The sequence below is a fragment of the Phoenix dactylifera genome, chromosome 9 (genome assembly GCF_009389715.1).
Source record: "Phoenix dactylifera cultivar Barhee BC4 chromosome 9, palm_55x_up_171113_PBpolish2nd_filt_p, whole genome shotgun sequence".
Lineage (NCBI taxonomy): Eukaryota > Viridiplantae > Streptophyta > Magnoliopsida > Arecales > Arecaceae > Phoenix > Phoenix dactylifera.
The window spans coordinates 10,103,260-10,121,528 of NC_052400.1; the positions used below are offsets into that span (position 1 = coordinate 10,103,260).

The window sequence follows — 18,269 nt, forward strand, 5'->3', positions numbered from 1 at the left end:
TGTGCTACAATTCTTCTAGTCGCTCTCCCATTTTTGAAACACCGATAGGTTAGTTCTCGGAATCTGTAAAACAATAAAAAATTGTATAATGAGCTAGACAGCCCAGTAAGTAATAAACACCTTAACTAGTCAATTCATATAATAACATAAAATATAAATACAAATTACGATGAATCAATATAATAACATAATCAATTCATTTTTCAAACATAAATTCATTGAAATCTGTATCTTTCAAATATCTATATACATAATCATAAATCTGATTCGAAATAAATCACATTCAACTCAACAGCCTTTAACTACGACCACACTTATACCCTGTGGCTAGGTTAGAAACAGAACTGCACTTATACCCTACGGAGTGGGCTAGAATATCGTACTTATACCCTGCGGAGTGGGCCAGAGTACCATACTTATATCCTGTGGTGGGGTCAGAATTGCCAATGCATAACCCCCAATTGAAAGGGTCCAGAACATAGTCAGGCTGAGAGTTCTAAATCTAATGCACATCAAAATTCTTTTGTTAACATAATAGATATATTATAATCCGATCTAAATATGCATATACGATGCAAGAACAGTAAATATATCCGAAAAATATTGTTCTAATTCATCTATCTATCTTTCATTCAAATCATCATCTCGTAAAATTCATAAGTCACATATAAATTTATTAACAATTTATTCGATGCAAAAATAATATTATATAAATGAAGAGTCTAGAAAGGGCAGTTTATTACTTACATTGAACGCGATCCACAACAAATCCAATTAATCTCACAAATTCCTCGTAGAACCTAATATCCAAAAATCATATTTTCTTTTAAAATTCATCATAATATATATAAAACTTAAATTTTAACATTCTCCCAGGGTCGACCCTGCCGAAGTGTCTAGCACCCCGGATTCGGGTTCGGGTTCGGATTCGGGTTCATACCCGTAAACCACCCTCTCCCTTTATTTATTTATTTATTTTTTCTTTCTTTATTTCTTTTCTTTTTCTTTCTTTTTCTTCCTTTTCTTTTTCTTTTATTTTCTTTTCTTTTCTTTTCTTTCCTTCCCTTCCCTTTTCTTTTTCTTTTCTTTTCTTCTTCTCTTCTCCAGAATCTTCTCCCGACTTCTTTCTTTCCCCGTTTTTCTTTCTTCTTCCTTCCTTTTCTTTCTCCTTTCTTTTTCTTTCTCCTCCTCTTCTCTTTTCTTTGGCGGAATAGGGGACCCATACCCGCGCTTCCTTCCTTCTCAGTCGGACTCAGGGGCGGCCGTGGTGGCCAGCCCCCTCGGCGGCAAGGGGTGGCGAAGAAAGTGCGACCACCCCCAGCGGCCGGCGGCGGCGCACAAGGCCGGCGGCGAGTAGACATGCCCGAACAAGGCTCTTCTGTTTTTGGGTAAAAATCCCGACGATGGCCGGCTTAAAGCCATGACAACTTGCATCACGGAAGGAGAGAGGAAAGTTAGAAGCCCTTACCTTAGCCTTCGATGAAGACCGACGATTCTCCTCCTCTCCAGCGGCAATGGAAGAAACCCGTGCCGTGGCTTCTCGGCTCTCTCCCTCCCCCCCCCCCCTCCATCCCTCTTGGGCGGCTGCATGAGGAAGAAGAGGAGACTCGGGGGGTTTGCGGCTCCCCTTCAACTGGTCTCAACGAGAAGGAGAAGAAGCCCTAAAACAGGGCTTCCTTCTTCTTTGGGATGGTCAAATGGACCGGGCCCAGTTCCAGGGTCTCACAGTTATCATCACTATGTATCTTTCTATACGCAGTTAATGGATAGTGAAATTCTTACCAAAACAGAATTTTAAAATCCGCTTTGGATAGATCAGCAATAACAGGAAAACTGGACTCGAAAGGTAAAAGCCGATAAATAAGCGTAGGATGGAAAATGAGTAGCAGCATGAGAGCAGTCTTATTATCTAATCTTGCTGATGAAAGAGTGCTTCACATGCAAATAGACTGAGAGTTAATGGTATGCAAAGACGAAAGCAAACAATATCTTTCCTTCCCTCCTTTTTTATGTTGTAGTTAAGTTGTCAGTACCTTATCTTGTAATTGTAAGTGTAATAGTCATTGTTTCTGCTAGAGCCTATAAAATATGCAACAACAATATATCTGGGACTGAGAATTCTGATCCAAAGAAGAAATTGCAATCATGCAATTTAAAGTTTCTTAACAGAACACGAAAAAGTATATCATTCTAGTGAACTTTTTCACAACTAGGACATAACTATGAGCAGTTGATTTTACTCGAAACCAACCAAATTTAGACACCTTATCTTCTGAAACAAAGCACTGTTTACACCCTATCTATATATTAATCATCATTTTTGTTATCAGACTTCGGTCATGCTTCTTGAAATTCCCAAGCAAGAAAGGAGAATGGAGTATGCAATTAGGAGCTTCATGGTTCATGAGTTAATACACACTTTAGCTTTAACATAAATCTCACATATACCGAGTCATAGTGGTTTAAGATGTTTTGAGTATTTATTTGACCATGAAATTCATAATCCACTCGATTCATGTAATCTGAAACCTCAGGTGTTCCAATGGTTATCTAACTATGGAATCATTTAGCAAAATTTATCACTCGTAAGGCCAGAGTATAACCTAACCTACATCATTTAGTACATTAACAATTCAAATAAACATCTACAACTGTCATAGATCCCTACTCGAAACAATTCCTTATGGAGCCTCTTAATTGGGATTCAACAAACAAAAGTTAGCAATTTTAATTTTTCCAATAGTCAAAAACACCAAGGTATAGAATTTCTTAACATGTAATTTCCAAATCATATAATGACAGATTAAACGAACCAAAGACTTCATAAGCATTCTCAACGATAATTGCCATGGATGCATAACTTAATAAACTTCAGAAAACTACCTCTTGGATGTTTAAACTCACAAAGTAAAGGGTATACAATCCAACAATCAGATTTTTACTGCTGAATTAGGAAGTTTTGATGCAAGAAAAGGCACGAGCTCACGGATGCCTCCGGTCTTGATTCTTCTCTTCTTTTTCCTCTTTTCTTATACAAGACCTGATCTCATAGAGCATCCAAATAAGCTTCCCTAGTTGATTTCTTTGCGTGTAAATGATACAGCGAAAGAGAAGAATGGAGAAAACCAGCAAAGTGCTCATGAAAGTAAAACTAATAGCAAAATCATCAACTAGTTCCTACTCTCTGAGGTCATGGATTAAGTTTCTCTTACATGTGAGACATCATCATGCCAGATGATCCTCCTACAACTCAACAAAACATCATCATCATACACACCTAACAACTCAACCAGCAATATGTTCAAACAGCTAACAACAAAACATCATTGAATCAACAAAACATTGAATCAACAAAACATCATCATACAACAAACCAATATGTAGCTCATTGAATCAACAAAACATCATCATACACACCTAACAACTCAACCAGCAATATGTTCATACAGCTGCAGTGCATTAAAATTACATTTGGCTCCCTACCTTGCTCATTGAAAAAAGTCACCATTTTGTGAATAGAACCTCAAGTGGAAGCCTGGAAAAGAGATAGATAAAAAAGAAAATCAACAATTAACAGTTTGTAAACTTTTCAAATTTAAAATCCCATTGCCTAGCAGCCGCATACAAACCACAAACTCAAAATAATCTCTCAGAAGGTACAGAATAAGCTATAAAGCATTGAGATTGGGTTCTAAATTTTTTAAGATATGTCAACAGGCTTGTTTTTTGATCAGGATCATGCATTACAAAAAACCTTTTACCATTCAGCTCTTTAACATGTATAGATCATAAAAAGTAATATAGATAAGCAAGTTTTTTTTTCTGAGAGAAGGTATGTACCAAAAAAGGGACTTAGACCAGCTCTGAAAAGATTTTTGGATAAACATAACAGGGTCGTCTTACTCAATTTGCCCCCTTAGATTACGTTAATTTTCCCACAAGCCAAAATCCAATAGCTGCTCGCATCATGATTACATGATGGTGATGTCATCGCCATTGGAGCAATAGAATAGGATGTCCCTTTCCCAAACCCCCGTAATTATGGATACTTCTTTGACCTTCCATTCTTATCTGAGAGGTCAAACTCCCCCCCAATCCTTACCAATTCCAACGCAATTTTTATATCCCAAACAAATCTCTCAGGACTCGTTTGGCTCAGAAATTTTTTTCTTATTTTAAATATTTTTTTTTCAGAAGTCGATCCCAAAAAAATAATTTTTATACATTTAGTTGATTATAGAAAAATATCTATAATAATTTTAATAAATTCTTTTTTACTATTCTACCTAAAAGTCTAGTCTAAGAGCATGAATCAAATTATTTGAATTTCTAATCAATAAAAATTAGGTTTTTTTCATAAAATATAAAAATGTTATACTTATAAGAAAGCTACTTTTCTAATTTTTTCTTTAAAAAACTCTAAGATGTTTTTTTTTTTTTAATTTTTCAATCCCACTTCTCTCTTTCTCTTCACGCGAATCAAAGGAGTCATCTATTTATGGTCGAGGATCGCACGCTTGAAGGCAAAATTGCCAGAAGGGGAAGGGAAATCCATCAAGTGTGAAAGCCGTCGTTACGTTCAATATTCGTCCATCATCCCTGTAATCACGATGATGTTAATGGTGATGGCCAGACCCATGATGAGGGGTTGGTACACGTCTATATATTCTAACCTCTTGTTCCATTCCTCCCCAGCTAAACAAGCCTTCGTCCCTTCTTCTTCTTCTCTCTCCAACCGTCCCAAAGCCAGTTCTTACCTTGGAAGCCAGAGCAAGAGCCTCATCATGTCTCAAAGTGCTTCTGCTGCCGCTGCTGCTGTTGGTGGTGGAGGAGACCATGAGATCCCACGCTTTGAGAGGCCAAGATACGTGGCGAAGAGGGTCCTCGCTGAGTCCCAGAAAGAGGGTGAAGGAGCAAACGTTAGAAGAAGCATTGGAAGGTAAAAAAAACAAAAAAAATCTATCTTGTCTCTTCTTTTCCATCTTTGGTATTGATTTCTTGTGGATTCTTCAGGCCTGAATTAAGGAACTTGGATCCTTTCCTTCTGCTAGATGAATTCTCAGGTATACTTTGATATCTATCTGTATCTATATATATATATTTCTAAATTTATTTCTGTTGGGTGATTGATTTTCTATTGGAATCTTGTCTCTTCTTTTTGTTTTTCATGTTACAGTTTCGCCTCCTGCCGGATTTCCTGATCATCCTCATAGAGGTTTGTTCTTTGAGCCTGTGTACCTTAGAATAGCTCTTTATATGTTGTGCGATCCTTAACTGAAAGAAATTGCCTATGTTCTATGATCTGTTTGCAGGATTTGAGACCGTGACGTACATGCTTGAGGTATTTATTTGACTTGGTTTTGTGAATTAATTGGTGAATTGGTCTATAGAATTTGGGGACAGATGGATTGTGAGGTGTTTGATATATTGTTGCCTGTGATGAAATCCAGGGAGCCTTTACTCATCAAGATTTTGCCGGGCACAAGGGCACCATCTCAACTGGCGATGTGCAGGTCTGGTTTATAAGGATCATATCTCACCTAATTCAGACAAGAAAATTCATGCCTTTTTCACTATCAAAAAGCCTGAATTTATTTGCTGTAGCTCATAATCGGACTCATCATTTCCTTCCTCTTCTTCAGTGGATGACTGCCGGCAGGGGTATTATTCACTCAGAAATGCCTGCACGGGAGGGAGTCCAGAAGGGATTGCAGCTTTGGATCAATCTCTCCTCAAAGGATAAAATGTAACAAGCCCAACCTTGAATGCATTCTTCTTTTTTTCTTTCTATTTTTTTATGAAGAGGGAGGCAAAGCCACCCAACCTTTATTAGAAAAGAGTTTACATAAACTATTTATAATGATTTGCAAAAAAAACACACACAAAAGAACAATAAATTTTTTTTACAAATGATAGTGGTATGTAAGTAGGCTTGTTAAACTATTTAACAAGCTGAACAATCTCATAAGTAATTTGAAGGATCTCTGTATTTTCAATGTGCAACTATATAAGCTATATATTCTGATGTGAGTCAGTCTTTTCTAAAGAGATAGATCGACGTTTTTTAACGTGCAGAGCCAATATGCATTCTTCTTTTTTTTTCTTTCGATCTTTCGAAAACAAAAGAATTGTAATTTCCTCATATGAGAATTTCAACCACACGGCTTTTTCGATCTCAGGGTTGAGCCACGATACCAGGAGCTACTGAGCAAGAACATAAGCATGGCTGAGAAGGATGGGGTTGAAGTTCAGATCATAGCAGGGGAAGCATTTGGTGTCCAATCTCCAGTTTACACCCGAACTCCGACGATGTTTTTGGATTTCACAATGAAGCCAGGTGCCCAGTTGCAGCAGCCCATCCCAGATTCTTGGAATTCCTTTGTGTATATCATTGAAGGGGAGGGGATATTTGGAGGAGAGGACTCGACTCCAGTAACGAGCCACCATTGCCTTGTGCTGAGCCCTGGGGATGGGATGAGGGTATGGAATAAGTCGGCGAAGCAGCTAAGATTTGTTCTGATCGCCGGGCAGCCGCTCAATGAGCCTGTTGTCCAGTATGGTCCATTTGTTATGAACACACAAGCTGAGATTCGACAGGCCATGGAGGACTATCACTATGGGAGGAATGGGTTTGAGAAGGCCAGGCATTGGAAGTCTGAGCCGCTGTTGCATTGATAAGAACATGAATGCAGCACAAGAACCAACACTGTTGGATTTGATGGAGAATCTGAACTTCATTTGTGGTGTTATATGTTGTTTGGTGATCAACTTAGAATTACAAGGGTCAGTGGCAGTTGCATGAGCCATATGGATTTGGGATTCTGCACTCTTCTTTTTATCCCCTTTAAAATGAACTTTTTTTTTTTTTTTGGTTTCATAAATGTGTGAGAGGATATATCTGAGATCTGTAGTCAATTCTTTCAGTGGGGTTTGTTTCTTAGTGGTGGAGCTTGCTCTTTTCTGAGGTGTGTAAGGATGTCGAAAAGATTTATCTGTAACAATTCAAGTTTTCATGATTTAATTTCATGTTCTCCTGAAATGATTTGACAGGGATCTCGTCTTTCTTTCCAGGACAATTCAATCTTTTGCAAGCCTTTTCTTTGTCAAAATAAATGAAGACTTTCATCAATCTAGGAAAGAGTGGAGAAGTTGATAGGGTCAATTCAATCTTCTTTTTTTTTTTTTTTGCATGCATCCATGCTACAAATCTCTTATCTGCAAGGTGATCGACCACATGCCATTCAACCATCTAATTGGCTCTTCTTGATGCATGCTGAGAATCACATTCTTGTAAGTTGCCTGTGGCCTGGCCTATGAGATGAATCTCAGCCAAAAAGCCTACTCGATCAATCTTCCAAATTACACTAGCAGTAATCTTTACAAAATTAATCTTGATGCCACGGGTTTTTGCAGCTCCATTTGAGTGTACACTGAAAGAAAAATGATAGCCATACAATATATATATATATAGCGGAAATAATTTATTTACCTCCTGCCATAATGTCACTGATTTCAAACCTGCCCACAAGAAGAAAAGATAGTGAAAGAAAAATCTTTTTGACTAAAAGAGGGCTTCTAGTCTTTCGTCTTTTCTGGATGAGGGATGTACAAAACTAAATATATACTTAAATCCACATTAACCCTATAAAGAAATATTTACCAAATCTGTAATAGCCTAATAAAAATTTCTTAAATGGCTAAAATAAATGTGATTATGTAGACCACTTTAGGAAAATTATTTTTACGAAATTAAATAATTTTCTACATACACATCTAATTCTAGAAAAAGACTCTAATTTTGATAAACATACTTCCTAGGTTTCACTGGTTCTATGTGAGAAATCTAATACTTTGCAGCATTTTTTTTTTTTTGATGGGATAGATAAATCATACAAGTCTGATATAAATATATCCAAAATAGTCGAATAACAAATTATTCCGAAAGAGAGCTGGCACAGCCTCACCATTGATCCACAACACTATGCCGGAGTAATCAGCTACAAAAAATGCAATCCAATCTATAGCTCCGCTGGCCTCGCTGTAGATATGGCTTATCTGACAGAGACGCTGCCAAATGTAATTGGAGGATTTTAAGCTCTAATAGGTCTAGCAGATGAATGTTTTTTTATCTTTGTAATTCCAACAGTCTTGTCTCTGCTATGAAACCTCATAACCTGGAGCTATCCAGGAACAAAAGCATTATGACACTTCTGGGTCCTTGACAGCCATTCCCCCACTTTCTCCTCGTGGGTCGGTTCACCACGAAAAAAAGGTCTCCTTTCCAAGGCTTTGGGGTCCAAAAAAAAAATCCCTTGAAAGCTTAAACTTTTGTTTGACAAGAAGCAGGAATTGGAATGCTGGAATAAGGTAAATCAGTAAATGGGCATTGTCAACCTATTTCTACCCTGTAAAGATGGACCTCTCTGCTTTAGAGGACAACAACATATTTTGTGTATATAAATACAAAATTCATGCATCTAGCTCTCTCAACAAGAAATTCATCCATCTAGATATCATCGTAGTTTTCTTAGTTCTGTCCTCATAAAGATGAAATGTGAAAACTTAGAAAGAGATCAGCAAAATATTTAGGAAATAAAAATATAAATATATTTTTTTTGAGATGAAGGGAGGCTTAGCTGCCCAAAATTTATTCAATTGAGATAAATTATAAAGCCAAGTTTGAAGCAGATTAGAGAACAAGGAGAATTAAGAAGCATTCAGTTCCTATAGATCAATCATGAGCTAGAGTAACAAAAAGATCAATCATGGATGCTCTTACTTGTTGGTCTGGATAAGATTTTTTCTTTCACTGCTTTTTCTTACAAGCATTAACATTTTCTGTCTTGATTATCAAACACTTAGCTTGGAACCATTTAGCTTCTTTTTCTTGCATTTGTTCCTCTCCTCTCTTGATAATGTAACTCATCTCTAGGGGTGGCAATCGGGTCGGATCGAGTCATAAACGGGTCGGGTCACATGCAAGTCGGGTCAGAAAATCATAAACCTGGACCCGACCTTTTTATTAAACTGGTCAGAAATTACAACCTGAACTTGTCATGTTTAATAAACAGGTAACTCGACCCGACCCGTTTAACCTATTTAATAAATAGGTAACCTGTTTGCCCAACTCGACCCAACCTGTTTAACCTGTTTGCCCAACCCGACCGGTTTAACCTGTTTAAACCTGTTTAATCTGTCCCACTCGATTTGTTTAGATCTGTTTAGACCTATTTAACCTGTTTAGACATGTTTAACCTGTTTAAACCTGTTTAACCTGCCCAACAGTTAAACATGTTAAACAGTATAGCGGGTCAGACATCTAAAACCCGTATTCGACCTAATTAATAAACAGGTTAAACGGGTCGACCTATTTACGACCCGAACCTGTTTAGGCCAAACCCAAACATGTTTATGACGGGTTGAACATGGGTCAGGTTGGCGGTTCCGGTCATATTTTGCCACCCCTACTCATCTCTGCTCCTTATCTCTATTGTAAATACGAATAATCTTTAATAAAAGTCGGGTAGCTCTTTTTTCCTCCTTTTTACATCAAAAAAAAAATAATCTGCTAATAAGTAATGCTGATCTTTATCTTCTGTACATGTAGAAAAGGTTCTCCTTCCTTCATTGAAATTCTAATCTTCTGCCAGAGCAAGTGGAAGAACTTTCACTTTCAACCATAAATCTACAAAAACGGACAGGACTTTGTGATTACATAGGGATGACCAATTATTAAATAAGTGAAGACCTCTTGAAGTAACAGCTACCATAGAAGATTACTTATTAAGAAAAAATCCTGAATTTCATTCCTTCCAACATTCCCAAGCTATAGCGACAATCAACGTGAGTACGATCGGTTGAGTATACTTTGAAATATTTCTTCTCCTCTAGTCGAGCCAAAGAAACTCAAAAGAGTGTAGAGGGTGGTTAAGCACACCTAACAAGGGGCAAATAGCCTTCCAGATTAATGAAAAGAAGGAGCATTGAGAGGACAAATGATCAACTGTTTCTGGTCCATGATTACACAAAATTCACCCTCTTAGTTTTTTTTCCAAGTTTCTTCCAAAGCAAATCTTTGGTGTTGAGTTTTTTCTTTCAACAAAGCCAAAGAAGGCATTTGATCTTGAGAGAACAAAAAGATTCCAGAGACTGCCTGCAAAACTACACTTATGTCTCCTCTCAAGAATTGATACATAGAGCAGTAGAGAAAATTCAGTTGGCATTTAGTTTCCAAACTAGCTGATCTTCATTTTCATTTAATTAAACTAAGGATAAAAGAGAAGATAATTGAGAGAATTGGGCCTGAACATCAACAGGATAACCTGCAGGTTGTTAACTTCCAAGTAGAATTTCTTGAATTAAAAAAAATCGGCTATAGTTCCATTTTTGCATTCTGGGGATGTTCTATGGACATCTATAGGAGATATTCGCTCTCCTTTTTACGCTTTGCTTTCTTGTGATTTGGCAGGATGCACTCAAGTTAGAGCTATATAAATTGCCGCATTTACCAAAAAAAAAGAAAAAAAAAAGAGATGGAAGATAGATCCAGCTATCTTTCCTAAGGTATTCTGACTATTCCCAATTTTGAAATCTGATCTATTCCAAAATGTTAGAAGGGCATTCACAATATCACAAAACTGGATCATCTTCTGATAGGCTTCCAAGATAGAGAGTTTATGATAAGCATATTGGATTTGTTTCCTCCACAGATTTATGTCATTTGAGAGAAATCTCTGACTCTATTTAGCAACGAGGAAAAAATTTATGAGATTGAGGCATTGGACATCTAGTCCACCCTCTTCTTTTTGTAAGCACACCAAATCTTCCAATTTACCTTACATGATACTCCATGAGAGTATCATGCGAGCAGCAAGTGTAGCTTATTGTTTATCAAATTAAACAATAAGCTACATAAGGAAATTAAAATTTTATTTTTCATTTTCATTCATATAACTTCTTCAAATAAAAGACAAGCTAGTTGGGGGGAATCACAATTCTCCCATCATATATTTTTATAATTTTCTTCACTAAAAATGAGAAAAATGACTAAATAAATGCAGCAGTTTTATCAAAAATGAAGCTTGGAAACAAAAAAGAAAACTTTTCTCCGAATCAACCTATAGACATATGCAAGACTATGTCAATTGCTGGAGGCAATAAAACTTGTAAATTTGTTACATTGTTGTCATCGATTATTCACTTATTTCTAGCTAAAAACAAACTCATATTTTTCTCATTGAAGGAAAAACAGAAATGTGAAGATTCAAGCATATGCTAGAGTAGATAGGTGCAATTAGTAGCTCAATCATGTTACTCAGCTCTTGTTAATGTATAGATGAACCAAGCCTCCTACAACTATAATGCATAATTATTTGCCATTACAAGATTTCATTGTTCTTAATAATATACTATGTAATTATCCACTATTATGAGATATGGTTGCCCTTGATAAAATGGGGATGTGTTCAAGAGAATCAATTTTAGCAGTAAAGTTATTAAACTAATATACTTTCATAATCCTTTACATTGTTTATAAATTAATTTTGATTTCGGATGATAATTTTGGAATTAAGTTGGTTCAGTTCTTTGCTTTTATAATATTGAATGGATTCTGAGATGGAAAAGCTTACATAAAACATAAACTTTAGTTTTTTTTAAACAAAATACTAGTACAATAGTTATACATTTCATTGAATATGAAATAAGTAGAATCAAGCCAGCCAGTACCTAATAACAAGGGAAGGAGCTGATACATTTGTCAAAACAAAAAAAGTGGAGCAATGTGGAACAAAAGATAAAAGTATATCATTACAAATAACTATATTCGCTGATTAATGGTACTACCACTATATGAGCTCAAAATGATTTAATTGGACTTCTTGTAATCAATTTGTCAGTATTACTGTTGCAATGAGTTGTAGAAATTCTAGTAAATTGAGTATCAAAAGGTAGGTGATTAGCCGTATTGGAAGCTAAATTATAAAACTTTTTTAAGATGTCCGGATATATTAGGATATTTTTCAGTTCATGACTCTTTTCAATTATATAGAACAAACAATATATTGCCGGTGTGGGAAAAAATATAATCAAAAAATAATGATGCCACATTTTTTTTTTCTTTAAATAATCTTTAAATAATCTCCTCAAGCAATTAACAGATAAAATAATCAAGCAATCCAGAAATAAAATACAACATAATTTTTAACGTGGAAAATATTTCTATATGAAGAAAAAAACCACAGGACCTAGTCCAGCCAAAAACTTCCACTATTTAGAATAATGAAATTACAATAGATCCTTTCTAGTTTAACTAGAGACCGCACAAATATCAACGACATTTAATCTAGCTTCACAAAAAATACATTCATCACCGATAAGACAGATTTCAACAATAAACAACAAAATAGAGAATAACTCTCACTAAATATTGATACTTGAAATAATCAATAGAGAAGGTTTTTCAAAGATGCAAATCATTCAATCTATAGCTCTCAATGCCGAAAATAACATACTGAAACTTAAATTTAATCTGAATACAATCAACTATCAGATCATCTCTCTCGTAGAGCCCTAGGACTCCCGGCTTCTTTGTGATTCCATCTAGAGATGGGCACTGGGCCGGGCCGCCCACGGCCCGGCACGGCACGGCACGAAGCGGGCCGTGCCTGGCACGGCCCGCCAGCTACAGTGCCGGGCCGTGCCTGGCACGGCCCCTTTGATAGGGCCGTGCTGGGCTAGAGGTTCCTGGCCAGCGGGCCGTGCCAGGCACGGCCCGCTTCGGGCCTGGGCCGGCACGGCCCGGTCTAGGCCCGCGGGCCAAGCACGGCACGGCCCGCGGGCCAGCACGGCACGGCCCATAAGGGCCTGGGCCGGGCTGGCCCGCGGGCCAAGCACGGTCCGGGCCTGGGCCCGGCTCGGCCCGATAAAATTTTTTTAATAAATTAATAAATATTGAACACTAAGAAATCTTGATTTATGAATATAAAGCCACCTTAATGGTGGGGGGTTTGGCATAGACCCCTACCAGTTTATTAATTTAAATCAAAATGGTACATGAAGGGAGGTTTAGACCTTGGTCTGACCTCTAGATTCTAGAATACAATAAGAAACTAAGAAAGGGCCGAGGTTTGGACCTTGGTCTGACCTCCAGAATACAATAAAAATGTACAATTATAAAAAATTAAGAAATCTTACTAATCATCAGTGATTCAGTGAATCAGTATTCACTCTTCAGTCTTCAGTCTTCAGTCTTCAGTCTTCAGTCTTCAGTCTTCAGTCTTCAGTAGTGTTTGTATCATCATCATCAGAGGATGTTGTATTATGTCCACCTTTATCTTGAAGTCTTGCCTCAGCATCCAGCCAATCCTTGAAGCAGAGAAGCATCTCCACCGTTTCGCCCGTCATCCTACTTCTCTTTTCGTCAAGAACACGCCGACCTGCACTAAAAGCGGATTCCGATGCTACCGTGGACATCGGCACAGCTAAAATATCGCGTGCAATTGCAGACATAACAGGATATTGATTTCTAACACTCTTCCACCAAGATAATACATCTAGATTCTCTATTTGATTTTCATCATATGCAGACTGAAGATCATTTCGTAAATAAAATTCTAGTTCACTACTTAAAGATGAAGAAGATGAAGAGGAACTTGAAGCATGTGTGTGTCTTCTCTGTGCAATGAATGAAAAAATAGATGACGAACGAGAACTACTAGAAGGAGGAATAGAGGTTTGTATTTGTGTTCTAGATCCACGAATTTTTTCATCATATATAGCATAAATATCATAAAGAAGTTGTCTTACCTCATCTTTAGCAGATTCAGCATCTTGATTCATATTTTCAGCGTATGCATCAAGTAAAATTAGCACGCCATTTAATTTAACTCTAGGATCAAATACAGCAGCTAAGTTATGCATAGGACATATCCTGTCCCAATACTCATTCCATTTAGATTCCATTAGGTGAATAATAGGCATTAAAACATCATCATATCTATGTTCTGCAAATTTTTGACTAATTATATATGCTTGTTGTAAAAATGAACATGAAGTAGGGTAATAAATACCAGAAAGAACATTGGTAGCATTATAAAAACTAAGCAAAAAATCTTCCAAAATTTTTCCTTTATTCCAATCAGTTTCAGTCAATGTAAATCCTAATCCACGATCATTAATATATGCACTTAATAAATTTTTATATGGGTATGCATCATGTATCATGCTATATGTGGAGTTCCAACGAGTAATTACATCAAGTTTAAATTTTTTAAAACGTTTACCATGATTTATGCATAATTCCTTAAATTCTTGAAGTCTTGATCTAGAAGCATGAATAAAAGAAACTGCATTTCTAATTTTTGAAATCACATCTTGAATCATGCCCATGCCAGCTTGAACAGAAAGATTTAAGATATGACATGCACATCTAATATGCAGTAAATTTCCATCTAATATGGGATGCAATGAGTCTTTTAATAATACAACAGCAGAATTATTATTAGATGCATTATCAAAAGTAATAGACATAATTTTTTCATTAATATTATATGAACATGCAGTTTGATAAATTATATTTGAAATTTGTTGCCCAGAATGTGGAAAATCAAAAGCACGAAAAGCAAGAATACGTTTATTTAATTGCCAATCATTATCAATATAATGAGCAGTAATGGCAATAAAACAATTACTACCTACAGATGCTGACCAAATATCAGAAGTTAATGAAATTTTTACATTTAAAGTAGAAAGTGTTTCAATTAAATTTTGTTTCATTGCTAAAAAATTGGTCATAGCTACTCTTCTAAATGTACGCCTACTAGTTCTTTTGTAAGCAGGTTGTAGGTTTAATTGAACATATTCTTCAAAATTAAAAGATTCACATAAACTAAAAGGTAATTCATCCTTAACTATCCATTTTACAAGTGCTTTTCTTTGATTTTCATGATTATATGCAAAATTACCTACAAGTAATCCCCCTTGTATATTAAGGCTACTTTGAGTTTGAGCATGAGAATCATGCATCCTATGACTCTCTTGATATCTTTTTAAATGCCCTGTTCCCCCACTACTACTACAACTATAAAGTTTGGCACATTTTTTACATTTAGCTTTCCAGACTCCCTCAACCATAACTCTATCAAATTCATTCCATACAGTACTAGTCCTCTTACGAGAAGAGGTTTGACCTTCACTCGGTTCACCAGTTCTAGAGGAACTAGGAACAGGGGGTTGGGGATTAGTTTCTTCTCCCTCAGAAACAGGAATGCCAAACTGACTTTCCTCAAAAGATGACATATCTATGATTAATTCAAAAAATAAAAACTAACCGCAAGGAGGAATTGAGTAGAGGGTCGGAGGGCAGAGGCAGAGCCGAGATTCCGAGCTTCCTCTTGTGCTCTCAACAGAAGCGACCTTCTCTTCTCAACAGGAACCTCCTCTTGTATAGCACTTGAACAAACTAAAAATTAAATTGCTAGAAGAGCACTTTAGAGGAGAGAAATAATAGCAGTAGAGAAGAAGAGAATGAGAGGTTTGGTGTGGTGAGAATGAGGGAGGAATGGGCTATTTATAGAAGCCCAAATTTTTTTTTTCCCAAAATACCCCTCCATTCAGCCGTTATTGGACTGTTGGGAGGGGTAAAATCGACTTTTTCCCGAAAATAGCCGTTGGAAACGGCTATTTTCCCTCCCCCTCTCCAGACGGGCCGTGCCAGGCACGGCCCGTCTGGAGCCGTTACGGGCCGTGCCAGGCACGGCCCGTTTAGAGACGTTGCGGGCCGTGCCTGGCACGGCCCGTTTGCGCCCGTTACGGGCCGTGCCTGGCACGGCCCGTGCCGTGCCGTGCCCGGCCCGGCCCACCAATAGAGGGGCCGGGGGCCGGGCTGGGCTGGCCTTCCGTGCCTCACGGGCCGTGCCAGGCACAGCCCGCTTCATAAGAGGGCCGTGCCAGGCACGGCCCGCTTAGAATTTGGGCCCGAGGGGCCTGGGCCGGGCCGGCCCGGCACGGCCCGTTGCCCAACTCTGAATTTCCATCGCCGAACCTGTGGGTCCCACATGAGAAAAGTACAACACCAACAATTGCCCACCTGGCATATGGTCCCCGATATCTTTTTAGCTATTTTAGAGCTCTATCTTTACCTTCCATTTTTGTAACCGATCAAAATGAAAATTTGGTTCCTCCAATATCTCACCTATGCTTACTATATAGTTTAAAAAATGTATACAATATATAATATTCATCCTCTGCATAATAATAAATCAAGAAGAATTTTTTTTTACGGATAGAAACTAGCAATGAAAATCCAACAAGGAACAAATAAGTTCAAACTTTATAACCTTGATTGCAAGATAGCAGCTGTGGATATGGATATTTCGTTTATTTTAAGCTTGCATTCATTAGTACAAGTATGTTACATGCCATTAAAAAATAGAAAGTCATGCAACATTTATGAAGTGATCGCGTTAGGATAATGGAACAAACTTGTGAATTCTATAAATTTTGCATCATTAAAAATAAATTTAGTAGATAACACTTCGAAACTTTTTGTTTTCTGATTTTATTAGATGTATTCGTATCCGTGATATATGAAATGGCCGTTCTAGTACAAAAAATACAAAATACAAAATTGTGGTCGAACTCCAAAACTTTTTCTGAAATACAGACGTTGGAATGCCGCCACATGCGTTCGCACCCATGGATTGCATTGGAGAAGGGGGTGCAAGCAAACGGACCGTTCGCAGAACTCTGAAAATGGTCAGATAATCTTAACATCCACTAGAATTTCCTGCTGCACTATTGAGGGAAGGATAGGAAAAAGTGTGGATGCCAACGTGGGTTAGGAGGAAACAGTCTCTCATCCATCAAGGCGAGGTGGTGGGAAGCAGACGTGGGAGGTGGGGTGAAAAAAAAAAGTGAGAAATCTTGCTTGAGTTTCTCGAGCTGCTGCAACACAATCCAGAGTCATTTTGACCATGGGTGGGTCGAACTACTCTACCTTGGTTTCAAGTTAGGATGCACCTAGAGATGGAGTTGCTATGACTCAACAAGTTGCCACGGTGATCGAGTGGATCCGGAGCTAGCATATGTCTGGCGATAGGCATCCGTTGCTACCGGATATTTGCAGGCTGACAAGGATTTGTGGTATATTTCGGACAGCTTATGTCCACTAGGAGACAAACAGAACTGCCGACTGGATTGTTTTCTTCATTGCTTAGCATTCGGATAGGATCCTCTAGGAGACCCATGAGGCTGCCCCTCCTCCTCTACGACAACTTTTTTTTTTTTCTACTGCTTTTTTTGGCTATACTTATGCTAGATCAGTATGTTTCATCGTTCTAAAAAAAGAGAAAAGAAAAAAAAAAAAAAAAGGAGAAAAACAAGTTGCAGCCTCCAAATTGGTAGCCCAGGCCTTTAGCTGCAGGTGGACCATTAAGTTGTTAATCATGTGAGAGGAGGCAGAGATAACTAGATTTGCAACCTAGTTGGGTCAGATCCGGGCATGATTAACCATGACCTGGTTATAGTTTTGGATATGCAAGCCTAAACCATTCATTAAGTGATAGGATTGGGTCGGGACTATGTACAAGATTTTGGACCTAAGAGGATCGTTCGCGTTTCTTTCGTTTGTATAGTGATCTCTTTCACTCCGTCACCCCCCAAAAAAAGGATCATTCGCGTTTAGTCGAGATGAACCCAGTAGTTATTTTATGGTTCCATCGGTGGTGGGCACGTGGCCATTCATGATTAAAGGGGCATGAAGCAACCTACATTTGCCTTCATCTTCGGTAGACTAGAAGTGTGAAATTAAGAACGTAGGTGGCTTCCGTGATGCAAAGAGTAAAGGAGACAACTATTGCCATAGTTGCATGAATTTTAATCATTACCATTAAACGGCGCTTATTTTTCAACGTGGCGGTTGGAAACTGCCACTTATCAAGATTTGAAAACCTTAAAGCCACACTAGTTAATTTTCTAAAGGCTTCAAAAATGAAAACCAACTAGACTATGAAACCAGTTTTGTTTTCAGAATATCAGAGAAGAAATAAAAACAACCTGTACTGGATAAAGAATTTGAAATGATGCCCAAAGCAACCTCAGGAGAAAAATAGTGAGAACACCACCCTGTTTTCGAACATACAAACCTTCCCAGTGGATGAGGAATTTAACCACTAGACTATAGCCTGAGTCCGATGAAGATTGGATTTTATCCTGCAGCAATGCTTGAAACAGAGAAAAATGGTGAAAGGAAGATACGGCATACAACATAC

The 18,269-nt window shown here is 37.7% G+C and overlaps 1 protein-coding gene and 1 long non-coding RNA gene across 2 annotated transcripts; one reads left to right on the top strand and one right to left on the bottom strand.

Moving 5' to 3' along the window:
- Positions 1-282: 282 nt before the first annotated feature.
- On the bottom strand, positions 283-3,957 carry LOC120111881. The gene is made up of 3 exons (XR_005513287.1): positions 3,841-3,957; positions 1,469-3,535; positions 283-800 (listed from the first exon to the last, which is right to left on the bottom strand). It is a non-coding gene; the product is annotated as an uncharacterized LOC120111881 (long non-coding RNA).
- Positions 3,958-4,521: 564 nt separating this feature from the next.
- Positions 4,522-7,053, top strand: LOC103709423 (pirin-like protein). Its single transcript, XM_008794744.4, has 7 exons — positions 4,522-4,939; positions 5,014-5,063; positions 5,177-5,215; positions 5,313-5,341; positions 5,451-5,513; positions 5,643-5,746; positions 6,180-7,053. The coding sequence occupies exons 1-7, from the start codon at positions 4,611-4,613 to the stop codon at positions 6,673-6,675; spliced, it is 1,110 nt and encodes a 369-aa protein (XP_008792966.1). The 5' UTR covers positions 4,522-4,610; the 3' UTR covers positions 6,676-7,053.
- Positions 7,054-18,269: the final 11,216 nt, after the last annotated feature.

Bases quoted from the DNA above. Each gene is read 5' to 3' on its own strand.
- LOC103709423 (XM_008794744.4), top strand. From the start codon at position 4,611: ATGATGTTAATGGTGATGGCCAGACCCATGATGAGGGGTTGGTACACG. The intron at 5,064-5,176 runs GTATACTTTGAT...TTCATGTTACAG, and splicing joins TCTGCTAGATGAATTCTCAG to TTTCGCCTCCTGCCGGATTT. The intron at 5,747-6,179 runs GTAACAAGCCCA...TTTCGATCTCAG, and splicing joins CTCTCCTCAAAGGATAAAAT to GGTTGAGCCACGATACCAGG.